At 42.7% G+C, this 26,196-nt stretch overlaps 1 protein-coding gene across 14 annotated transcripts in view; it reads left to right on the forward strand.

Annotated features, from left to right (window-relative positions):
- The window catches only part of LOC122481879 (nuclear body protein SP140-like), a 66,730-nt gene extending 42,846 nt beyond the window's left edge, over positions 1-23,884 (forward strand). For 11 of the 14 annotated variants that reach the window (XM_043578113.1, XM_043578112.1, XM_043578122.1 and 8 more), the window contains 15 exons: positions 2,350-2,436; positions 2,654-2,770; positions 3,579-3,632; positions 5,811-5,876; positions 7,565-7,645; positions 10,750-10,824; positions 12,048-12,152; positions 14,472-14,617; positions 15,689-15,736; positions 18,763-18,804; positions 20,995-21,110; positions 21,813-21,918; positions 22,223-22,300; positions 22,511-22,654; positions 23,431-23,884. In XM_043578113.1, the coding sequence (XP_043434048.1) occupies positions 2,350-2,436; positions 2,654-2,770; positions 3,579-3,632; positions 5,811-5,876; positions 7,565-7,645; positions 10,750-10,824; positions 12,048-12,152; positions 14,472-14,617; positions 15,689-15,736; positions 18,763-18,804; positions 20,995-21,110; positions 21,813-21,918; positions 22,223-22,300; positions 22,511-22,654; positions 23,431-23,538 (1,373 nt within the window). In that variant the 3' untranslated portion in view covers positions 23,539-23,884. The remainder of the gene's footprint in view (positions 1-2,349; positions 2,437-2,653; positions 2,771-3,578; positions 3,633-5,810; positions 5,877-7,564; positions 7,646-10,749; positions 10,825-12,047; positions 12,153-14,471; positions 14,618-15,688; positions 15,737-18,762; positions 18,805-20,994; positions 21,111-21,812; positions 21,919-22,222; positions 22,301-22,510; positions 22,655-23,430) is intronic. The other 3 variants (XM_043578121.1, XM_043578116.1, XM_043578124.1) reach the window with 3 other exon arrangements.
- The last annotated feature ends 2,312 nt before the right edge of the window (positions 23,885-26,196 follow it).

Below are 26,196 nucleotides of genomic sequence, written 5' to 3' on the forward strand. Positions count from 1 at the left end.
GTTCGTGAGTTCAAGCCCTGTGTTGGGCTCCGTGCTGACAGCTCAGAGCCTGGAGCCTGTTTCTGATTCTGTGTCTCCCTCTCTCTCTGCCCCTCCCCTGCTCACACTCTGTCTCTCAAAAATAAATAAACATTAAAAAAATTAAAAAAACCATAAATTGATAATGCTTAGGAAAATTTTCTAGGAATTCTAAAGTTATTCTTTCTTTAGTACACTTAATCTGGTAGTTTGATTTGCAGAATATATCTCTACCTATTAAATTTATAGGGATTTTTCTTTTAAGAAAAGGAAGAAACTATTAGATGATGGTCTGAAAGTAGCAGTAAGTGGTTGGGACATGGGAACTTTCGGTCATCTCTCTCTCTTTTGTAGAAATACTATCAGGGGCGCCTGGGTGGCCCAGTCAGTTAAGCATCAGACTCTTGATCTTGGCTCAGGTCATGATCTCCCGATTCGTGAGTCAAGCCCCCCATCTGGCTCTGTGCTGACAGTGCTGAGTCTGCTTGGGATTCTCTCCATCTGTCTCTGCTCATCCCCCACTAGCACTCTCTCTCTATCTCAATAAATAAATAAACATTAAAAAAATACTATCAAATGCACTGTTTACTCTTGACATGCCCAAAGTTCCCAATGAAACATAAAGTCATCTTTTGTGAAATTTTGCCATTTACTAAGATAAGTGCAAGAATCATTCTGCAGGTACAATGAAGAAGTACAGTTCTGTCAGTGGAAGACTGTGGCTTTGGCCAAGATACACCTATGACAAATAGCAACAAAGACACTATATGCAGTCATTAATGCAAATGGTGTCCTGCAGGTGAATGTGGTATTGGGTTCATCCAGAGAGCAAAGACTACAATGGGGACATAGGGTCGATTACATGATAATAGTTGACCTCAGATTATGACTTACTTTCAAAAATTGACAAGAGGTTTTGGTGGGGGACTCAAGACCAAGAGTGACCAAATATATTTGCACAAATTGGCTACTGTCTAATAGACCCACATCCGTTAATTAGCTTTGGATAGGGGACTTATCAGGTCTATGCCTCCATCTGTTTGCTTTGGATCACTTTCTTCTAACATTCAAGAAGCACAAGAAAATCAGGAGCAAACACACATAAGATAAGACTTTTGAAAAATAGACAAAAGTGAGAGTAAGTGAAACAGTGGAAGAATAAAAACATTACCAGAATATTTGCTAACTGCTGTACCTCCAAACCAAAATGTCTAACTACTTTGCATCTAATTGCATACACATCTTTAAACAATAAAATTAATTCAGAAGTAAGAACTCAGTGAAACAAGTCAGAGCTCAAGTAACTGTTGAGATGGATTGATGAGGAAGACCATCTGAGTTGGCCACAAGAGGCTGTGGATTTACACCTACTGATCCACGGGTCCCACAGGAGATCCCTAAACAAGACTCTTCAGGATGGTCTTGGTGGGAACTCCATTTTTTTTTTTTCAACATTTTTTATTTATTTTTGGGACAGAGAGAGACAGAGCATGAACGGGGGAGGGGCAGAGAGAGAGGGAGACACAGAATCAGAAACAGGCTCCAGGCTCCGAGCCATCAGCCCAGAGCCTGACGCGGGGCTGGAACTCACGGACTGCGAGATCGTGACCTGGCTGAAGTCGGACGCTCAACCGACTGCGCCACACAGGCGCCCCGGGAACTCCATTTTTGAAGGGATAGACCATCATACAACATCTCAAGTTAAAAGAGGGATTTATTGTTTGCTGAGCAAGGCACATGGTGGAAGCAGGTACTGTACTTACAGGACACATTTTTTTAAAAAAGAAAATTGCTTTTATTAGAGTTTTGGGAAGGCTGTAGTTCAGGGGCTACAGGCTTTTAAAACCAGGGAGAGTTTACAACTAGGTTATCATTTAGTCATAGACACGGGCTTTGGAGAGTGGCTGTTGTTGATGATTGGCTGATTTTCAGAAGTGTAAAGCTGTCACTAATTGCCTGGCTTTAAATGTGGCTTGTGATGTAAATAGTGATTGGCCAAATGGGATGAGTTTAAAACTCATTCTGGTAATTACTTTTTACAATTTTCAAAGAACAGTTGGGTTTTTTTCCTGGAAGGATAGGATCTTTGTATTTTATTCTTAGAGCTACAGATAGAAATGTAAGAGTAGAGAAAGCAGAATGAGGTACAAAAGATAGGAAAAACATGACTTTGGCAGCTCTTGGTTGTGATTATTGGAGCAGGAATAGTCTTTTCCCAGAAAGCAGCTCATTCTAACTCAAAATATCAGGGTGCAACATGAAAGCACCAAGAACTCTTCCCTAATCACTGTCTCAGGATCCACAAACTGTAATTTTCTTGCTTCTCTTTAGCATATGGTGAACTAGAAGCTGTCCAAATAAATAGTGAGGAAGAATTAGAAGAGCTTACTTCCAGCCTACTACCCTCTGATGGACAAGGTAATTATGACTTAAAGAATAATAAAACCAGAAACAGAAGCTGACAAAGAGAAAAAGACAAGGAAGGGAAAAGCAAGACTTACAGGAAGGGCCAGAGATGGGTAGGGCCAATGAAAGGTTTCAGAGGAAGAAGTAGAGAAGTAGAGATCCAGAAAGGTACAGAAAAGGGGATCACTGGGGTAAATAAAAGTCTTCATACATCACAATTTTGGCCCAGGAGCAGAGCCACCAGCACGTGGAAATGAGAAGTGTACCTGTGTTATGTGCTTCTCAAAAGATGTGCCAGGAGGTCCAGAAGCAAGCATTGCAGACAGCGAAGCATGTGCCATGATAGGTAAAGCCACCTGTGGGTGTGGGATGGGCATGACTCTATGGGCACCACAGACCCAAGTAGGATGGTATCAGGTGTTCTGGCCCATCCCAGTATCTTGTTCCCTGCTTTGCTTGACCTGACCCCTTTGGCAATAATAGAGAGGCAAGAGATTATTATAGAGTCATGTTTAACAGGATGGTCCCTGCTGATTATGCATGAATGATGTGGTGGAAATATGCTCTTAAAGATGGCAGTATCTCATTGACTACATTAGTCTTAATCATAAAGGCTTGTATTTATACAGTGATTTCCACCCTGTCACAGCCAATCTCCTGTGGAGCCCAAGAAAGCCAACCATACTTCTGCTAGTAGATAATAGTGTCATTTTGTCACAACCTTAGAAAACTCTCAAAAGACAACTGATCGTGCCACTTAATTGTCATGAGGAAAGACTATTCTTGACCTAGCATATATTTTTGATGGATGCCCTCTAGCATGTCACTGGTTTACAGAGTGATTTCCTATACGTGTTTGGACATAAGATTTTATTTAATCCTCACAAAAATCTTGAGACCTAGACAAACATCTCTGAGTAGACTGAAGTACATAGGTATTTAAGAGTGTTTTTCCAATTACTATTGAGAAATAAAGGAAGGCTCATTCTGGACTCCTTCTAAAGTCAGTAGGTTTTTAGTCCCTTTAGAAGGAAGAGAGAAATGATAAACCCAAACGTCTTTGTAAATTCAAACCTTCTGCAGTTTGAGTAATCCTAACATTGGTAACTTTTATTGACTAATTTCTGTTTCCTCACCCTCACCTGTGATTCTAGATACTGTGGATCTTAGAAACAACTCTACTTCGGGAAAACTCAAGAGGAAAAGAAGTAAGCGTGCATAAGATTTTAGTTGCTTTTGACGTTAGAAATGAGTTTTTTCATGCTAACATCATTATTACTTACAATAATAAGAGATAACAATAAGATGTCTGTTTAAAGATGTCCATATCTTAATTGCTGAAATTTGTAATCTGTTATCTGACCTGGCAAAAGAGATTTTACAGATATAATTAAGCGAAGGACCTTGAAAGGTGAGATTATTCTGGATTATCTGGGTACACTCAATATAATGGAATAGGCTTTGAAACATGGAAGGTTATTCCTGGCTGTTGGGGTAGAAGGGTGGCTATGGAAGATAGTCACAGAGAGATGTCACATTGCTGGCTGGAGGAGGAGGAAGATGGAGGAAAGGAGCCAAGAATATGGATGACCTCTGGACACTAGGAAAGTCAAGGAAATGTATTCTACTCTAAAGCCTCCAGAAAGGAATGAAGGTCTACTGGAACCTTGATTTTAGCCCAGAGAGACTCTTGCCAGGCTTCTAATTGACATAACTGTGAAATAATAGTTTTGTGTTGTTTAAAGCCACTAAATTTGTAGCCTCCCAGTTTCCCTCTTCAGATGCCTGGATTTTTGCTCTTCCTTTACTGCCACAAAATCTGTGTGTACCATTCAGGTGGCTGGAACTTCATCTTCCTTTCCAAATCATCTCCTATTCCCACTCAGACCTTTTATCCAGATGGCCAGAAACAAGTGGAGTAAAGGCATTTGCATAAAATGTAATCAGAATTAAATCTGAATCCCCTGGGCTCTCTGAACGCTGTGCCCTCTAGGCTGGTAGGGGAAACTATGAGGCATCGTCTCCAGGAACAGGCAGAACAGAATCCTGAATTTTCAGAATTGGTCTATCTAACACCATTAGTCCTCCACTGCTTTGATCCTGATCATGATGCAGGAATGAAGCCGATCCTTTCTGGGGACAGCTGCCTTCAGTGACCAAAGAGCCTTCCAGAAGTGCATGGACAGGAAAAGCTGAGGGACATAGAGTCAGACAATCTGTGTATTGGAAGTAGCTTTTTGGATAAGGGCACACCATTGCCAGACTAAAAATGATTCATGTCACTCTCATGACACCTGTGAGTTTCTAGAGTCACCATGGTGTGGCCAGAGTCAACTGGTCTGTAAGCTGAGGCATGGACGGTGTTGAGGCACCACCCATGGGCCCAAAAGGCCTCAAGGCCTGATTAGTGTGCTGGGAGCAGTTAGGGGCAAAGCCCCTTGGGATGTGGCTCTCCCCACCAAGAGACAAACTGGGCAGTTTCTGGGAGGAGTCACAAGCCTGGCATGCAGCTGTAGCCCCTACAGAGGGCTGTAAAGGGTCATGAAAAGTTGAGGTGCCAATGGCGCAAGACCCCTGAATTCTTGAACATACCATTTCCTTGGATGAGCAAGGCCCTTCCTGCCTTTAAGTCCCAGAGTGTGAGTTGACCCACCTACGAATGGAAATCTCAAGTGGGAGTTGGAAGGCCTCCTCCATGGATTGGGTCTTCACCCTTAGCAGTAAAAATCTAGTAGTTGGCTACTGTTATTTCAGAATAGTAACAAGGTACGAGCTCTGTTTACCCAGTGCCAATGGTCTTCTCACGCGCCTGTATTTTCACATCATTCACAAGAATGCAAAACACAACACATAACCCGCTGCGGTTTCTTTACACTCTCCCGGAACTTCGAGCATTAGATGGCATGTAAGTGGGAGGATTTGGGTCACAACTGCACGTACGGAGACTGCTTAAGTCTCCACGTCAAAGCTGAGAATGCCTCCGAATCCCCAGCACGGCCGATTATCCGTGACACGATCCAGCTGTGAGGAGTGTGCCTCCTTTATTGCACGTTTGAATGCACCAGAAAGACGCTTGAAGAGGAAACATACTGCTATATACCCACAACAATGATCATTCAGGTGAAGGCACCAGCAGGAATTTATTTTCCAATTTTAGTGGGTTTTTTTTTTTTTTAATTTTCAAAGGAAGGTCATCTCCTATAGTCTCCCAAGTCCGTGCAGAATAAAGCAGAACTCTGCAATCAGCCTCACACTGTTGTGGTTGTAGTTAAGAATTTTGCCCTGTTCTGTGGCCTGTAAAAGTACATGAAAACTATCAACACATATGGCTTTGAGAATTATATTTACAGCTCTGAATGATGAACTTTATTCTCTTTTGTTCGAAGGAAAAAAGAAAGGCCATTGCTGGACAAGACATAAAAGGAAATTTCAGAGAAACTTACCCCAAAAAGGTAAGCACTTGAGCTGCTTCCTAGCAGTGGTGTCCTTAGGACCTAAGTTAAGCCACTATTAACAGAGGCCTGAAAACACAGTGGCTTCCACAAAATCGTTTAGTTCTCTAACATGTAATCACCCAGAGCTAAATGATTCAGGGAGACACTGCCATCCTCAATATGTGGCTTCTCTGCTGGCTCGAGAAACTTGTATTAACTTGGTAAGATGTTCCACAGAAAGACAAATGCAAAAGCAGACTGTGTAGGTGTGTGCGCATGTGTGCACGTGGTAAAAAGCAAAATCATGTAACTATACAAATGTGTTTTTATCTGTCTACAAATTCTTATTTGTACATATTTATTTGTATGGAGAGAGACATAGATATAGGGGAAAAATCAGTAGATGTTCATCAATAAAAATATAAGCAGTAGTTGCATATATATGGTCATTGGAGTAGAGGTGTGTTTTTATTTGTGGTTTTTAAATGCACGTGTTTACTTTGGAAATATTAAACACGTTCAAATTTTGTAATGAAAAAGTATTTGAATAGTAAAGGGACAGCCTTGGTGGCTCAGTCAGTTAAGCATCCAGCTCTCGATTTCAGTTCAGAGCCTACATTGGGCTCTGCACTGCCAGCATAGAGCCTGCTTGGGATTCTCTCTCTCTCTCTCTCTCTCTCTCTCTCTCTGCCATTTCCCTGCTCATGTGCACACATGTGCACACATGCTCTCTCTCTCTCAAAATAAATAAACATTTAAAAGCAAATAAATAGTAAAATATACAAAGACAAAAGCTTAGGGGAATATTGTTCAATAAGTTAATTATGGCTCTCTCTAGAATGGTGATGTTTCATACAATTTTCATTTTCTAAATTTCCAGTAGTATATATGTATTACTTCTTTTTTGAATTTTATTGTAGTTTTATTTGAGAGAAAGAGAGCATACATGTGGGGTGGGGGGAGAGAGAGAGAGAGAAACAGAAAGTGAGAGAATCCCAAGCAGGCTCTGCACTCAACATGGAACCCAATGCAGGGCTCGATCCCAGTACCCCAGGATCACAACCCAAGTTGAAACCAACAGACACTCAACTGAGTCACTCAGGCACCCCTATATGTGCTACTTCTAATTGGACCCCTGAAATCTTTTGTTTCAGTAGTGGTTTAAAGAACTCTTTTCTTTTAGACAATGAGAGCTAGACCTCATTTTCCATATGATGGCCAATTTTGAACCAGATCCATAGAGTAAGATTTCAGAGTCCAACTGAAAGTTATTAATTTTCACCAATCTCTATATCCGATGTTCTTCTCAATTTACACAGTTTCCCTGTTGGCGAATGTGTACAATTTTGTTGGGCAAGAAAAACAAAAGTGGTTGCATCCATTTTAAGAACACTTATTTTCCGAATACCAAATTTTTGGATTTAATTATCATACATTTTCATTTAGGTCTCTGTGTATATAGATAAATTCTAAACCATTTCTTTCCAAAATACAATGAAATCTTATATGTCATTTATAAGTCCTCCTAAAAGTGGAGCATGTACTAGACTTCTCTTTGAGATCCCTTACCATTAATGTGCTTTCTTGTCTGAGTGAACAGTGAAAGGGGGTTCAGAATTGAGTCTGGTGTTCACTCACTTGCTTTTGGTCTCTCATGTCAACTGCTGTTTTGTCCAACTCTGTATCTTCCCCTGCTTATCCCCTAGAGAGCAGCAACACTCCTGGCCAGTTGGTCTCCAGTGGGAAAAGGGGGAAAATGCATCTGCGAGAACCTGCCAAGATCAAGGGTAAGATAAAGTTTGTGCCACTTACACTTGGCCTCGGGGGCAAATGCGAATTTTGCTAAGGTTTTGAGGAACATAGATCCTCCTTAATTTTTTACTAGCCAACATTACCAGTCAAATTGGAAGCTATGAAATCTAGAAAGCAAACAAACCCATTTGGAGCCAAGGTTATAAATTGCTTGCATTTATATTATAGTTTTTATTTGCCCAGGACCTAAAATCCTTTTCTTGAGTTTTATCTGCTTTTCATGGAAACTTCTTTACCTTACATCATTGGCTTATGAAAATGGCCAGACTTGGTAAATTACAAATGGAAAGCAAGTTCATTTTCTCACTGTTCTTTCAAGTCTACCTTCTGGATGAGTTTTTCTTGTCTTGGGCATGCCTGATGGCATTCTTTCTCCTTGTCCCAAGAGTGAAATTCTCTTTCCATTAGTTGAGAATCCTTTCTGTACTACATTAAAACGTCAGTGTTTTCTCCATGTCAAAGTGCTTCCCCTCCTTCAGCCTGAGCAAACGTTGGTCTGGGGCACCTGCAGTGCAGAAGTGGCATGGTCAGATTCTTCTCACATTCTCTCTTGGCTCTGCCCCCCCCCCAGTCAAGAGCTGCTGGTTTGGGCCCCACCATGATTAGGGGGGACGGATGAGAGAAGAGAGATAAGAATATGGAAGTGTCTCACGTGACAGAGGCAGCTCTGAGATAACATTGGGAATGCAGGGTACACAGTCACTAGCTCTTTCCTCCACAAGATTCTTTCACCAGCTTCTCAGTGTGGTCTGGTGCCACTGCTTGACTTCTTTGGAGAGAAATGTAGGCCTTCTTCTGCTGCCTGGATGTGAGTGAAGAGCCAGAGCTGGGGTAACCTGTTCCCCCAATACTTTGTATGGTCACATAGGTGGTTTGGTGCATTGCCTCTGTGAATAGCTTGAAACTAAGACCATCAACTCACCCTGGTTTGCCCAGGAGAGTCCCAGTTTTGCCACTGAAAATCCTGAATCCTGGATACCCCTTAGTCCTGGGTAGACTGGGACAGTTAGTTACCCCCGTTAGCACTTAGTGAATTGTTCCCAGCTATTGAAACTTCTTCTAAAACTTTGGGAAAGCAGGAAAAAATTTAAAATTCTGTCCCACTTACTATTAGAGATTAACTAATACCAAGCATAACAATTAAAAAAAATAACCTTAAATTATATTCTGACTGCCATATTAGAGTTTGTGGTGGGGGATTTTATTATTAAATGGGTATTACAAACTGGGAACACAAAAAATAGTTACATCCTGTCTTGCTTAGTCAGTCTGTTTTCAAAGTGAAACACAATAGTGCTGCTGTATTATGAATTAGTTGGTTTTAAGATCCAAATCTCCTTATGCCAAAAGCTCCGCAGACTAGAATGGACTTCAATGTATTTCCTTTTTCTCCCTAAAAATATTAGGCCTTACAGGTTTGATGAAAGGTAAATCTAACAAAGCCACTTGTTCCAGGAAAGATGTAACCAGAGAGAGACAGAGAGCAAGAAAGAACTTTTTATTTGTTGGATTGTTCAAGGCTGTGATTAGAGTTTGAGTGTCAAGCCTGACTTGCAGTTAGGAGAGGCAAGAATAAGCTGTCTGGATCTCTTCTTACTGGGTTGTGAGCATGGGCCTTCAGGAAAGGGATGAGGGAGAGCAGCAGAGAGAGTCCATAACTGCTTTGGCATCTTGGGTGGAGAGGAGGCGAGGAGGGCCCCTTAGAGAACCATACCTGGGTCGATGACCTTCTATCACCTGGTGACCCCGCTTTCTGGAGAGAGGAAGCAAGATGGGGCAAAGAGATTAATATGCCTTTTTGAGAACCATATTTCCACCTTTTTTTTTAGTAGTTATCCTTACCCCATGGCTAAGTCTTCCACCTTCTTATAGAAGATTCTTATAGATTGAGTTCATAAATCTTTGTAGACCCTCATTTGAACTGCTATTATCTTGGTGAAGTTAAAACAGAGAGCCAACTTGCAAGTCTGTAGCTTGTTTGATGTTGTGATAAGGTCTAATTATCAATATTTGTACATGGGGCCATTTTGGTCTTGAAGAGATGAAAACCCTCTCAGTAGTTGTTTAGGCTAAAGACCAGAAGGTGGAATTACTAACCAAGCAATTGGTCCATTTTAGGTTTGATTGAAAGAAAGATTCTTTTTACTTTGCTGGTCTAATATGCTTGTAACCTGCTGACATTTTACAGCACTTAGGACAGGGTAGTCTAGAAAATATTTCCTTGTGGGGTCTAAATAACCTAACCCAGTACCACCAGGTGATAGGGCATTGAACACAGAGAGGAGAAAAGGAATTTATCCTTCTGTCTGAGAAAATAAACCACATTTGCATGATAGAAAACACTGAGATTCATATCCATAGCCAAAACTTTCAAAAGGAAGAACATTCCTCGCTGCAACATCTACCAGGTCAATCCTTAATAACTGCTTGAAATTAAGATTTTAGAAGACTCAATTCTACCCAATCTTCTTAGGTTAGCCTTCTTCTGGTTAGTTTCTTAGATTCTAATATCTTTGCCAAAACCCAGGTGGACAAAGCCTTTGGTTTACTATTTACTATTGCTTTCAGCACAGATGTATAAATAACTTAATTCAAGGTGATGTGTAACATGTGTCTCACCTGTGAAGCTCACCGTAGAGTTTCCTTCACAGAACTTCCATTTCTATTTCTCTGCAAGAAGAAACCTGAAATGCCTTCATTTAATTTTGTAATTTTTGTCTCAATTTTCCCTGAATATTTTAGTTTCTTTAATGGCAGTGATCATCATCTTGATTTCATATGTTTGTTGAGAAGACTAAGTCAATTAGTAGGTGTACAATTGGCATCTATTAAGTACTTAACACATAGTTGCTTGAGATATAAATGAAATGCTGATTTCACTTGTTTGTTTTACTAATGTGAGATATGACAAATAAAATACAAGATGAACATAAGATGACCTATCTAATTCTTGGTATCTTAAAACTAGGGATTGTGTATTTTTCTTTATCCATTAGACTGACTTTGGGGAAGTTATATTTAAATGGAAATTTTGGAAAGCACTAATACATTCAGTGATTATATTTTTCTATTTTCTCAGGGAAAAAGAGAGGCAGACCTCCTGTTTACTCAACTCATGGTGACAGAGCCTCACGGAAAAGAGTCCGGCCAAAAGGTAAAGAAGAAAAGGGGAATAACTTCAGTAACTAAACAGCTATTTTCCTGTGCTCTGTGATTTTAGCAATAAACCCACTTCCCTAACTACTTTGCAGCTTTAGTAGCTGTTGAGAGATGTATACCATTTGAGTCATTTTCAAACTATGTCAGGGAGAGAAAGAGGATAATCCCATAAACAAGTAACTTGGTGACCAGGACTTGCAGGTCCAGGGGCCACTACAGGAATGCTGTCCCCACTGAACTGACAACTTCCAAGCTGGAAATTGTCTGTTGCCATACAACCCACAAACTATTTAGCTGATCCTTCTCTTGCTACATCAAGAGTCACAGGTTGCACACCAGCCAAGAGTAGCGGTCAGTAGTAGTCTGTGTCTTTCTCTACTTTTGACTGTGTGGGCTTGGGCCTGTCACTTGACTTCTTTCGCCTCAGTTTCTTCATCTGTAAAGCAAGAGAGTGAATTAGGCCAACCCTCTCAGTTCCTTGCAGTTCTGATAGTCTACCTGGCTCAAAACTGGACCGTGGACAGGCCGCCACCTCCCATCTTGGCTCTAAAACATTGGCTGGAAGGACAGCATCAGCTACACATCCTCCTTGAGTTAGTTCATTTGAAGACTTTTCACTCCTGATTTTGTGGTGTCAGGTCTCCAGCTGCCTTTCCTCATGCAGCGTGCAGATTATTCTAGAGTTTCCTGAGCTCCTCTTTTAGCTATGGAGAAAGCTGATGTGAGAGAGAAATGAAGCAAAGCAGAGAACAAGACTAGAAGGCAGACGTCATCTCCATTAGGTTAACTTGTCATTCATTACCCTCTCTCTGCTCAGTCAGTCAGATCTCAATCAAGAAGACATTAGTGCAGTCTGCTTTGTCTCCGGTTACCTAACTGCAGTAAAATAGTGTGGCTGGACAGCTCCCTTCAGAACATGGCAGCTGTTGTGTGTTTCAATGTCATAGAAGAACCAACAAGGTTGAAATGATTGAGAATAAGGCAGTTTTCCTGAAGCCTGATTTCTCTGAAAAAGCATTCTGTTTTGTGTGGCATTTGAGGGGTAAGATAAAGGTAGACATTTTGTCGTTATGTATCAAAAATGTCACATAGAAGAAAGACTTTGACTCTAGACATTTGTGGAATAGATTTCTCCAAGCACCTCTATATCTTTATAGGAACAAAATCAACAAGATTGATTTGCACAATGAAGTAGAATGAAGAAATCTTCTCTTTCAGGGTCAAGAAGTCACACAGATTGTATGGTGGATTTTCGCTCTCAAATACTTCCTGTGACCTGTGGTGAGGTGAAGGGGATGTTATATAAGAAGAAACTGAAACAAGGTGGGTTCCAGGTCTACTTTGATTTGCAGTATGTGAATTACCCATGTCAATTGCACAGGTCGAGGTATTGAGGCTGAAGTTTGGCTCAAGGGAAAGAGGAAGGGATCCCTAAGATGCTGTTTACACCTTCAGAAATCATACATATTAAGTGCTCACTCCCACATCGAAGTGTCCATGGGGGTGCCCAAAGAACCAAAAAGAAGTAAATCAGCATTAAAAGGAAGAAGCCCTCAACCTCAACCTTCATATCCTCTCTCCCTTCTGGATGATCACCACCAGGGCGAGGTGTTGATGTGGTGAAAAGAGCACAGAATTTAGAATTGGAAGCCTGAACCCCAGCCACACCTATACCAGGAGGGCCTGATTTATCTGAGTAGAGAGTGGGACCTTTCTGAGCTTTAGATGAAATGTTTCTCATCTAAAAAGGGGGATAATAATTCAAAACCTACCTCACAGTGTAGCTCTGAGGAATTAATTTATGTAATTGATGTAAAATACTTAAATAGCTTGACTGAGATACAATCCCATATAGTACAGTTTCCCACCCAGAGTATACAATTCAGTGTTGAACTTTGTTTGCATTTTCCCAGGATTGTTCAGCCATCACCACAACCCAATCTCAGAACATTTGTGTCTGTCCCCGACTAAAGCAAATGTCATATCTATTTGCAGTCAGTACACGTTCCCAGTTCATCCCACTGTCAAGCCCTAAGCGGCCACTGATCTATTTTCTGCTTAATAAATTGGCCTATTCTGGGTATTTCATATAAACAGAATTATTTAACATGTGCCCTTTTCTGTCTGAGCTCTTTCACTTTAGCATGATGTTTTCAAGGTTCATCTGTGTAACAGCATGTATTCTTTTTTTTTTTTTGCCAAATAATACATTTCATGGTGTGAATACACCATACACATCATTCATTCATCACTTTGGGTTGTTTCCACTCTTTAGCTATTATGACCAATGCTGTTTTGAATATTCATGTATAAAGTTTTGTGTCAACAAGTGTTTTCAGTTCTTTTGGTTCTAGACCAGGAGTACAACCACTAGTTCATAGGGTAAATCTATATTTAATTTATTGAGAAAGCACCAAAATGTCTTCCACAGTGACTGCACTATTTTATATTCCCACCAGCGATGTATGAGGGCACCAATTTTTCTACTTCCTTGTCACCACTTGTTAGTGTCTGACTTTTTTATTATTACGACCATCCCAGTGGGTGTGGAGTGGTATCTCATTGTGATTTTGATGTGTGTTTTTCTAATGACTGAGAAATGACTGTTTAGCATATGATTATCTTTTTTTTTTTTTCAACGTTTATTTATTTTTGGGACAGAGAGAGACAGAGCATGAACGGGCGAGGGGCAGAGAGAGAGGGAGACACAGAATCGGAAACAGGCTCCAGGCTCTGAGCCATCAGCCCAGAGCCCGACGCGGGGCTCGAACTCGTGGACGGCGAGATTGTGACCTGGCTGAAGTCGGACGCTTAACCGACTGCGCCACCCAGGCGCCCCTCATATGATTATCTTTTATGCATAGCTTAATTTTCCACTGGGTAACACTTCACAATTATTTTTTTTAACTTTATTTATTTATTTATTTATGTATTTATGTATTTAGAGAGAGAGCACAAGCAGGGGAGGGGCAGAGAGAACAAGAGACAGAAATCCAAGCAGGCTCCACACCATCAGTGCAGAGCCCAATGTGGGGCTCAAACCCATGAATTATGAGATCATGACCTAAGCAAAGATCAAGAGTCAGATGCTCAACCAACTGAGCCACCTAGGTGCCTCCCTAATTATTTTTATTATCAGCTATCTATGATTTGGGGGATGGGAAAATATCTGCTCAATAATGCCATTACATTGGATAAAAAATGTAACAAAGGCTACAGATATTGGGTGGTACCATTCTGAGCTCAGTCTCAACTTGAGGTTCTGCTTCCACATTGCCCCCAAGAGCTGTTGGAGACTCTGGTCTGTTCTCTTTCCCCAGCAAATTGAGATCCTCTCACCCTTCAGGTTCACTTGCTTTTCCTTTGTAGATGATTTTGAAATACTTATAAAAGATTGATTTTGATGGTAATCATCACCTTGTTGCACGAGGTTTAAAAAATATTGCCCCAACGCAGGAAATCTCCTTTGAGGGGACTTACAGGCTAGATTTTGGGAGTCTGAAGGCTGAAAAGGAAGGTTACACTCTCCTGCTACACATCTGGAGCCCAAATTGGGTGGCTCCAGATGCATTGTGGTAGGATCCCATCATCAGAGTTCTGAAGACATAGAGGGCTCAGAATCAACTTACCCTGGTCTTACAGGAGGATCCTTGGTGAGATCTATACAGAGTGAGGATGGAAAATGGTTCACCCCCAGGGAGTTTGAAATCAGAGGAGGCTACGCAAGATCAAAGAACTGGAAGCTGAGTGTGCGCTGTGGTAGGAGGCCTCTACGATGGCTGATGGAGGTATTCCAGGGACTGGAGCAGATGGACTTTCCATGTTGTATGGTCATTATTTGCTCACCATGTTTTTGTTGAGTTATAGATAAAACCTGATGCCCCTGAGTTTATCCACTTACCCAGGAAGAGATGCCCCACATTCATAACCTCTGTAAAATGCCACATCAAATGCCAGAAAGGGGGCTTTGCCTGGATAGGGGCTGGAGCTTAGAGGAGGGAGAGGTTACTGTGACTCAGGTGCACGAAGACAACTTCATGTAATACACTGAAATAAGACAGTGTACAGTCATACAAATGGAAAGAGGCTACTCCAGAGAAAGAATGGCATGAAAACAAGAACTACAACTAAAGTGGCTCTGTGGGTTGGGGTAGACAGGTTGTGTATGACAGGCATGATGCATGAATTAGAGTTGTTTATGGAGGGATTTAATATCAGCCTAAGGAGTTTAAATTCATAATATAGACAATGAAAAATCAGTGAATTCTTCTGAGATGTGAGATGACATATTTAGCAGTATTTTAGACAACAATGGTGCCTTGAAGTGATTTCCATCCCCTCTCTGGGATCCATGAGCCCACTACCTAGACCATTATTACACTGTTTCATAATTATCTTTCCATGTATTTCCTTTTTCTCTCTAGACACCTCTAGGGTTTGCCCATCTTTGTGTTCCCAAGATTGTCCAGAGTATCTGATATCCAGTACGCATGGGATAAGTGTGTGTTGATTGAATTGCTCTGGTCAATGGACTCAGCATGGGTGGCATTGGCAGGAATGGAAAGGAAATGGGAGGTGTCAAAGAGATTGTGAAGGAAAACCTCTTAAAATTTGGGGGGAAAAAGCACATGAGAAAAAAAAGTTCTAAAGATGATATTTCCATTGCTTGAAATTCTACCATTGATAGAATTCTAGAAGAAGTACAGGTGAAGAGAGGGAGATGGTTTGTCATTTAGCCACCCTGGCTTTGAGTTGACAGTGGGACAGTCAGGTAGAAATATATGGGAAGAGGCTGAAAATGCCAGACTCACAAAGCAGAATCACATGTAACCACATACTTGGATCTTTTTATCTTTCAGAAAGGATTTCTACATAATCCTCTAAGAAAATATTTCAGGAAAAGAAAGGTGATTATTATGTCACTTTTTATAAGTTCTCATCACATAACTGCTGTTATTATGCACAATTATATACTGTTCTCAGTTGACTTATTATACTTAGGTTTCCTCCATCTTCCCACCCTTCTTTTTGAGCATGTGACTTCAGAGTTGCTGCTTTTTTAATGTTTATTTACTTACTTGGACAGAGAGAAAGAGAGAGAGAGGAGGGGCAGAGAGAGAGGGAGAGAAAGAATCCCAAGCAGGCTCTGTGCTGTCAGCGTGAAGCCCAATGCGGGGCTCAATCCCATGAACCATGAGATCATGACCTGAGCTGAAATCAAGAGTTGGTCGCTTAAACTACCTGAGCCACCAGGCACCTCTTTTATTTATTTATTTTATTTTTAGAGAGACAGAGAGACAGAGAGACAGAGAGAGAGACAACATGAGATGGGGAGAGAGGCAGAAGGAGAGAGGGAGAGAATCTCAAGCAGTCTCCACGCTCAGTGTGGAGCCTGATGTGGGGCTTGATCCCACGACCCTGGTATCATGACTTAAGTAGAAATCCAGAGTCAGACATTCAACAGACTAGACCACCCAGGTGCCCCTCAAACCCATATTCTAAAAAAATCATTGTTACTATTGTCTAACTTAAATGAAATCTGATGGAGCAAGTTTGTTCATGGTGATTCAGACGACCCCTCTCTGGTAGACAGTCTACTTTGGGACATATATGAAACTGTATTATTCCACGTGACAGGTAACAAAAGGCATATTTCTTTTCTGACCCATTTCATACCCTTTCACCTTCCATTTAAATTTACACACATACATATGCAATTCTTTTCAGGGGAAATTATTTGCCGTTTTTGAAGACAGTGCTGTTGGGAAGGAAGTTTTTGGGAGATTGATGTATCATATGGGAGGGACCAATCTGGAAAATTTTTTACTTTGATGCTACCCTTTCAGCTACAGATCTCCTTTCTATCTGAGAAAATGACTTCTCTCTCAGTGGAAGAAATCTATGTAGACAACAAATAAACAGGTTAAGTGCAGTGTAGATTCAAGACAAGGTTTTTCAAGATTGGGTATGAATAAGAGCTTAGTGAGGAGCGGGAGGTGAGACATGTTATTCTTTTTTTTTTTTTTTCAACGTTTATTTATTTTTGGGACAGAGAGAGACAGAGCATGAACGGGGGAGGGGCAGAGAGAGAGGGAGACACAGAATCGGAAACAGGCTCCAGGCTCTGAGCCATCAGCCCAGAGCCTGACGCGGGGCTCGAACTCCTGGACCGCGAGATCGTGACCTGGCTGAAGTCGGACGCTTAACCGACTGCGCCACCCAGGCGCCCCGAGACATGTTATTCTTACATACTTCAGGTAGGAGTGGCCATCTGGGACTTTCACAGACTTCTGAGGTAGGTCAAGCATAGCTGGGCAATGGGTCTTCATCTTCCACTGGGAACGTGATTATCTGATGTTCTGGATTGTTTGAACTTTCGGTCCTTGGGATATTTAATCCCCTGGATTTCCTAAAGGGAAACTATTATTTGATCTCTTTGGTATTTTAAAGACCAGCATCTATATCATTCCCCAGGTGTGAAGACTTAGTTAGGGGTGTCTGGCTGGCTCAGTTGGTAGAGCATGCAACTCTTGATCTCAGGATTGTGAGTTCAAGCCCCATGTTGGTCATAGAGCTTACTTAAAAAGTAAAATAAAAATAAAATTTAAAAAATAACATAAAATAGTTACTCAATTAGATTACCCCTGTGAGCTTGCAACTTCTTATCAACAGGTTCTACCCTTATGCATGGGTGCAGCACTATTTAGCAACAAGCCTGTATATTTTGTCTCCCCATGAACTCCCCAAAGTGGCAAATCTCAGGATCCAATATTACTCCCATGAGTCCTCTGTGAGTCTCAGAACCACTTTTGCTGATAGAGCCCCTTGGCTTCTGGAAACTTAAGTATTACTCTTGAAACCATGTGATAGCTTATTGGCTCTTGACAAGGGTCACTAATACCCTTTGGTGACAGCTGCTGTGTTGTAAAATAATATATTTCTCCAGTATATCATATTCTAATATTTCTTAAGAGATAGTAATCTCTTTTCTTAAGTTAAGCAATATTCAGTTTATTTAGTCATTCAACATATAATCATCAAACCCATACTAAATGCCCAATGGCCATTAGAGATGATTGAAATAATATTCCTGACCTTGAGGATTGTTTCAACCTCAAATTCTAACATGGAAGATTAACCAAGGGGGAGGGGGACGGAAATTTTAGGTTACACAGAGAAAGGGGCAATGACATGGCCACTTCTCAGGTCACTGTCCCATGGATCATTTGTCTATGACTACTCTGTCCTGGGTGGAGATAAAAGCATTCCAGAGGGAAGAAAGCCAGGTCATTCTACTGAATATGCAAAAGAATTGTAAGTCTAGTGAGTGATAGTCAATTACCTCTGAAAAGTCACCCAGCTGACATCTTTTTAGGAGGAGAGAGGAGGGTGACCTTCTGGAAGAAAAGCTGCAGCACTGGGGACCTTGGGCACATTTCGTCTTTAGGGCTGTGCTCTAGGAGGACTATGAAAGGCAGTGGGATTCTCTGGGACGTTCCCATGGATTCCAGGACTCTAGGTCCTGTGGTCACTGGGGGCTGTTAGTGATGAGTTATCGGCCTGATTCTCTCATTACACCTCCTCCCAGTGGGATGATACTTTCTAAGGTAGAGAAAAATGCCTGAGAGATCCTCAAATTAGGAGAACCAGTGGAGTCTCTCCAACTCCATCTGTGGGAACCAAGACCAGACTCCCTGCATGACTTCACAAAGGCCTACCTTGGGTAGGAAATCCAGGAAATTGAACTTGCATTGGGCCCAACAGTGGTATTTTGGTACTTTTTATTCTCCAAGTAGATATCTAGGTCCATAAAACCAGGTATGAAATAATGGGTAGACTGTGGCTTAATTCCTCAACAAATGGCTGTTAAATAAGGGATGGATGCAATCCTCACATTCAATATTGTCATTCAATCTTTCTTTCTTTTCAACAGATAATACCAAAGTCTCACAACAATACCTTAGTTAACCCTTATGTAAGTACTATGCCTCTAACCCCAGAATAATCCAGGCCTTGTCCCTCCGTGCACTATCTGTGCCATTGCTGCATTTGACTAAAGCGTGCTCACACTCAGTTGGGGCATGTCGCTGTGTGATGAGCAGAGAACAGAAGGTGTATCACCCACACCAGGGAGATGATTCTGGACTTGGTGTCTCTGCATGAAAACATCTTTTCCCGTTTGTTTAGTAAAACCTTCCTGTTTCCTCATTTCCCTTTGAAAGTGAGTATGGGAGCTCAGAGGACAGAGCTCTAGTCCCCTGGGGCCTCTAGAACCTGGGCTGAAGTGGAAAGAGCCAGAGCTGACCTGCAGATTAGGGGTAAGGAGCAAATTTGAAAAAATAGCAGCATTTTAAAGAAGGCAATAGTGAAGGAGATGGAAAATCCCAAACAGCCACTCCAAGGTGCAGCAGAGCTGAGATCAGCCAGAAGGAACAGACTGGGCCAAGCTGGTGAGTCCAGGGGGTAGACCTTTGTTGTGAGTCCTGCAGAGAAATGCATGCAAGGCAGGTGGGCCCTTTATGGAGACCATGTATCCAGTCTCAAGGGGGCCACCAGGGTGCTGAACTGGTTAGGACTGAAACCATCACCATGCAACCAATCACAGTGTGGTCCCACAGGGCTGCCAGCTATAATGTCTATCAGGATTGTGGGTGACTACACTCTCTATGCTAAATCATGCTTTGATTCCTTTCATTGCAATGAAATAGACATTTGAGGCAGAGTCACCTTTGCACGACTCCAGGGGCAGCACTCACAGAGGGTTTCCATAAGTCGTAATACTGACACAGGCCATCCAACAGAGGAGGGATAGTCAAATAGTTCTGTATGTACTTTACCTCCAAAGCAATCCCCTAACAAGATTTAGATCTTATCCACACTGATTTTGACCCTAGGCCAACAGAGAGGGTCTTCAATCATCTAAACAGCTCTCGAGTCCAGCGTTTGGGTGGCTTGTTTGGGATGGATGGAGACCCTCATCCCTGTTCATAATCTTTCCAGGGGTAGATATTGTGAGACAACTCAACATTGACTTATGATATCCCTATGCCCAATAACCAGACTTTGCTCAGGCTAAATCTCACCTTGGGCTGCATACTGAGTCACCCGAGGACCTTTGAAAAATAATATTACCTGGATTCCACTCTGTAGGAAATTCTGACTTAATAAGTCTGGGCTACGTCTTGGGCATTAGGATTGTTTGAAAGTCCCAAATGATTCTGATACACAAAATCACCTGTTTTATAATTAAAGACTACCAATGGCTATGCCCACCCAGTATCTCTGGCGTTGGGACCAGGACATTAGTATTTTAATGCCCAGATGATTTTAATGTGCAGCTGGACTAAGAAACAAAGAGCTGTATCTGTTAAAAAGTATATATGTGGGAGATTCTTAAGCGTTGTTGTATTTGTTATTTCCTTGTTCTTCTGGAAAGAGGGTCATTGCTTCCTCGGGGTTGATGATTGTAATCTATGAGTGTCTGCACTGATGAGAAGTAAAATGGCCCCATGTCTCCATGCCAGAGCAGGCTCAACCCCAGATGGAGGTGTCTTTGAGGATTCCCTGGGACACAGAATGGGAGTTTTTGGTTAGACATTTATTGGGACTAGCACTTCTTCATATAGGGTCATTTTAAAAAACAAAAGAAATAGCTAGAACCCTGTTTACCCAATATGAGCCAAAAACAAGACCCAATAATGGTTAATGAGTGTCTTTTCATCTTTTTTTCACTTTCCACACTAAGGAGCTTACTCCATCTTATTACATTCTCAATATTTTGCCCTTCCATGATTCTATTTCTTCATTGCAGTATAGGCAAATGCATTTAATACTTTATTTCAGGAACTTGTTTTATCAGCAAGGTAACAATATCATTCCAATTCCTATAAAATCATCTTGTTTTGCTACTAGTCTTCCTGTGTTAGAATCTCTGGTTTTATAGGGAGAATTTTTTCTGGTCTGATACACAGGCCCCTCATCCTGGGCATCACTGCAGACCATGATTTCTTCTGAAGTCTACACTCCATGCCACTCCTCCTTCACACCTCAGGGAGAAGCATAGATATGTTCATGCAGGTTCACACAAAGGCAGTGAGTTCTAGATTCCCATAGTGGTGGCCTGCCGGGGTTTCACTAGGGATGCCGACATTGATTCTCCTTCTAGCCGGGAAACTCTGATGTGTGTGAGATGTGCCGGGATGGAGGAAAGCTGTTCTGTTGTGACACCTGTTCAAGATCTTTTCATGAGGACTGTCACATCCCACCAGTGGAAACTGAGAGGTTTGTGAGATGAAGTCCCCTCACTTGGATTAGGAACCCCTCCTCCTGCCATAGGAGGAAATCCCCCTGCAGAGAGAAGGAGCAGGGCTGTAGGTATGGCATCCAGCAGCATGATCCAGCTGTTTAAAGACTCTGGCAGCAGGAGGGAATACTGTTCTTTGCTGCCCTCTGGGATGCTGAGGCTGGTGGCTGTGTCCCTTGCCTACCTAGTGTTACTGTCCCTTTGGGAAGATTTTCTACCCCTGAGCCCTGTTCATAGAGGTGGGAACACCAGCTGTTTGTGTTCTGCACTTTTTCAGAAAGGCAGGAAACATGGCCTGGTTTGTGCATTTTACCATGGGCTCCACAGGCTGATAGAAGCCTGGGCCCCAGGGCTTAAGGCTCAGTTTTGACACTCAGACGAAGCAGGCAGGGCTCCCAGCAGCTCAGATAGGGAAAGGAGGGCCCACCACTCACCCTAACCCCACCCTCCATGCACAGAGCCCCCTATTGCCACCCTCAATGGGAGAAGGGTCATGGGCACCCTTTTGCCATCCTCATGGGTTCAGGCTCCACACGGGGGTCCTGGAGGCTCTGAGAGGGATTCCCTTCATCTCCTAGCTGTGTCCATCAACCATGTCTAAAAGGAAGACAATGGCAGCCGTAGACACAGCGGCTGTTTCCAGGGGCCTTGCCCTTGCTTACTTTTGCCTGACCTCTCAGGAACCCATGGAGTTGCACCTTCTGCAGGATGGAGTTTTTGGAAAGGCAGCAGTGTCACGGGGAATCTGAGGTCCTGGAGAGGCAGATGCAGCCAGAGGAGCAGTTGGTGAGCTGGGTGCAAAGCCCAAGGCTTCTCCTTCTCCCTGACACCGAGAAGTCCAACAGGTCTAGAGGGAGGGGAAGGGCGCCTGAGGGAGCCTTCTCTTCCAAGCCATGTCTTGATCATGCTGAAATCATACCAGAACTGGATTGCAGAATATATAACTCACCTATTACATGTCTGTTTCTGAAAGCCAAACGTGTTTGGGGAAAGTTCCAGAAGACAGTGTTAAGTCATGCCTTTGCCTGGGCATGTGAATGGGCTCAATGTCTCCACACTGCTGTGAATTCACAGCCGCCTTCTTTTGCAGAAATGTGAGTTCCTCCTCTTGAAGGTCTATTGCCATTCAGAGAGCTCCTTTTTTTCGAAGATTCCATACTATTATTATGTAAGTAACAGCAACCAACTATGATTACAGGCCACTGTGACGTTCAGTGACTTTCACACAGGGGGGATCTGTGATCTGAATCCCATGAGAGGGAGAGCATGAGCCGCCATTTTCTTTGTCTTGCATCTCTGCTGGAGTACAGGAAATCCACTGGAGACAGACATTGAACAATGCCAATAACTCTCCCATTGATATTTTTTCCCCCACCAGATTAAAGAGGTGTCTCAAAACCTAAAGGAACCCATGTGGTTGGACAAAATCAAGAAGAAGCTAAATAAACAAGGCTACCCTAGAGTAGAGGAGTTTGTGCAGGACATGCGCCTCATCTTTCGGAACCACAGGGCATCTTACAAGGTAAGAGGCGCTCTCTCTGCCTCCATTTCATTTTCTTTCCACTGACTCACTCTGCCCTCATTTTCTGGTGCCTGGAAAATTTTACATTTCCCTCACCCTATGACAAGCCTGCACAAGAAAGGGCTCTGGACATGAGTGACTTTTCCATTTCAGGACTTAAGCTCACCACGGCAGAGTAGTAGTGAGTCAGAAGGTATTTCTGCAACCAGAACTCCAGGCCCCTGAGAGCTCATTCCCCTCCTCAAAGGTGACAGCTGCCCATAGAGAGCAGTGGAGTCCCACCTGCTCCAAATCCAAGGAGGAGAGAATGGCATCTTAAAGTTATATCACCCTTCTTATCTCTCCCCAGATCAACTCAACCTCTTAGAAACCCCAATTCTAGACTTCTTGCATGTGAATGGAGCGTGTAGTTTACAGGGGTTACCAGAGAGGACTAGAAGTTTCAGGGAAGCAGGATGGCTCATTGTACTTAGACTGTGCTCTTTGATGGTTTCAAAGGACATAGATGGCTTTCCTAAGTCTCACTGAAATAAACAACCCAAACCACATACGTCAGAGTCCCAAGTATGGCAGTGATTTCTCACTTCTGTCTATTTAATCAGAAATAATCATGCACATAGGAAACAAGTTGTTCTTGGCTGCTTGAATTTTTAAGCTTCACCTGGTTAATGTAACTTAGGTGTTTAAAACAAGGTCCTAAACGTTTTTGATTGCAAGGTGTCTAATAACACTGATAATGAGTATTGTTATTTTTGTCTTTATGATTTATTTTTCAGTACAATGACTTTGGCCTAATGGGACTTAGACTGGAGGCAGAGTTCGAGAAGAAATTCAAGGAAGTGTTTTCTATTGAGGAAGCAAATGAGAGGAGTTCACTGGTGTAGTGGAGGCTGTTGACACCCTGGAAAATCTCCTTTTTGGGCAGAACTTTCATGTCCCAGCTGCTGTGAGGTTGGCTGCTGATGACACTCTTCCCCAAAGTACCATCCTCTGCCAATGCCAACTTCACCTGGAGATTACACCTCTTGGGCGTGGGGGCCGGCTTCCAGCCCCAAGGTGGAACCAACCTGTAGTGATCCGTATCCCTTCACTTCCCACGAGATCAGGCTGGAGCTAGTCTCCAGCTGGTACCAATCCATGCTTGGCTTTTCCTACCATGCTATCCTGCTTCGCTCACCCCTCTTCTTCTGAGAAAATTCTCATAATAAATCACTTACTCAAGAGACTTTATCTCGGGCTCTGCTCCCAAGGAACCCAACTTAAGGTATTGGTCCTAGCAAGCAGGACTTGAGGATGGGGTTCTGATGTTAGATCACTGTCTAGTCAGATGGTGACAAGTGGAATGTTGACAGTGCCTGAGGTGTTACAACTGTGCCATTGCCAAAACTTTCACCTGTAAGAAACTGGATGGGCTATAGGGGGAGAGGCATATTCGCTGGAACAATTATCTGACATTTACAGAAGGAGAGATAGTAACTGAAACAAGTGTGGGGTTTTGAAGGCTGTTGGTAAGTGCCACTAATATGTTGACAAGAGTAAAAGACAGGCTTAAAGCTATTAATCACCTAAACCAAAATCACCCCCATCCCTGCAGCTGGAAAGTAGACAGTAAGGAAGGCCTGGCCCTGATTTTCAGAAGGGCGGAATTTCAGAGAAGCCTGAATTCTAGCTCAGGGTGGCCTCCTATGCCAAAGTTAGGGCACCAATGAAGAAGGAGTGAAGCCCCAAAACTCTAGGTAGATGTACAGAAGAGCTCTGAACTCCAGATCCCCCTGAGCCCGCAGGGCCTGCAGAAGAGAACTCCTGCCCCTGCTTTGGAAACAGACCCTTACCAGCCCCCCTCTTGCCTGAATGAAGGCTATGCAGAGTAGCCTCAGCATGACCTAACTGGGAGTATGCTGAGTGTGCCTGCGAGATGAAGAGAGGGTTCTACTCCAGTGCAGCTGGAGGACTGGGCCAACATATACCAGCAGGTGCCAGGGGATTGTGTGTGGGAGTGGGTCCTGAATGAAGAAAGGGAATAGGAAACTGGAAAGAGGAGAAGTGTTGATGCAGTCACCCTCTCCCGTGCCACAGAACTTAATTAGCCTGGCAAGGGCCAGAGGTGATGATTCTAATATGCTCCTGGGTGGCTCGCAGAGGCTTGCTATAAGCCAGGGTACACGCTGGATGAAACAGAAGTAGAGATACCGGGCTTGGTAGGGCAGATTATGGAAAAGGGAACTTCAAAAGCCTAATGAAATTGGCATGGCTTTATTCTCTCCAGCTGGAAAAACCACCTACAGGTAACTGTTCCTCAGGAGGCCTCAGAGACACTGACTTACCAAGGTGATAAAGAACATACTGCTAAGGGGGCAACAGCATCCTTGAGATGCTCAGCAGGGGCTGTCCTCTGTAGGTCAGAATGATGTGGGAATGTTGCACAGAACTGTATTCCAGCAACAGAAATGATTGGATAACAAAATCAGGGGTAGCATTTAACTGTCAGAGCACAACAACACAACTTCTGTAATGCGCAGCAAGGTTAGAATGACAGCCGTGGGGCCTGGTCCGTGGATGTCTCTGGAGATAGCTTACAAGACGTGGTGTTCTTATAGGCAAGACAAATGGGCAGCCGACAAGGATATTGCTTCATGTGTACCTTCAAAAAAGATTAGAGATTAAAAATAGATGATCAGAGAACTGAGTTCAGCTGACTCAATGAAAAGTCAAGATCCCTTGCCCAGTTTCCAGACCTGAGTCAATTCTTGGACCCCAAACATGCTGAGGGAAATGAAGGCAGGTTTTATAAAAAAAGAACTTTGCAAATGTACACATAGTGATTTCTTCAGTTCTTCACCAAAAGGACCAACGGTCTTTTATTCTAGAAACCATATGTCCCATAAAGGAAAATATATAGGCGTTTCAAAGGTTGTTGAATATAGCATCTGAATTCGATGCTACTCTAGGCTCGTAAAGCACCATCATGGTCCCTGTTGAGTAAAGTGTATGGAAGTCAGGTAATATCCATGTCACAATGGGTCCACTCAATCCATGAAGCCGCCCCACTTCCTGAGGGTATAATCAGGATACACATGGAAGTTGGATGAACCGGTTCTTTAACCTACAAAGCATCCCGTGAAATAATAATCCCTGTCTTAAGAAAAGCCCAGTGGAAGGCCCTGAAACTGAAATTCCCTATGGTGAAAATAGTCAAAAGCAATGTCATATTCCTGGGCCGGAGAATGACAGAGATTAGTGCCACCTGCAAAGATTTAAAGGAGGCAGCTATTGGGTCCTCATTACCACTATATTTGGGCTGGTCTCCGCAGAAGCTACTTGGTTCATGGCTACTAGAAACAACTAGCTGCTGTGCTAGACGTGTTCTTTTAGAGCAGAGTAGCATGGCCTATGGTATGTGCTGTGCAACTGTTAATATGGAAAATGTGCTTTTAAAATATCTAGTAGGAAATAGGATCGGAAGCAGTTCATGTTCCCATGGACTGGACAGGTGTACACATTTACTGTCCTGCCCCAGGACGGTGTGAATTCTCCTGTCCTCT

This window comes from Prionailurus bengalensis, chromosome C1 (assembly GCF_016509475.1).
Source record: "Prionailurus bengalensis isolate Pbe53 chromosome C1, Fcat_Pben_1.1_paternal_pri, whole genome shotgun sequence".
Lineage (NCBI taxonomy): Eukaryota > Metazoa > Chordata > Mammalia > Carnivora > Felidae > Prionailurus > Prionailurus bengalensis.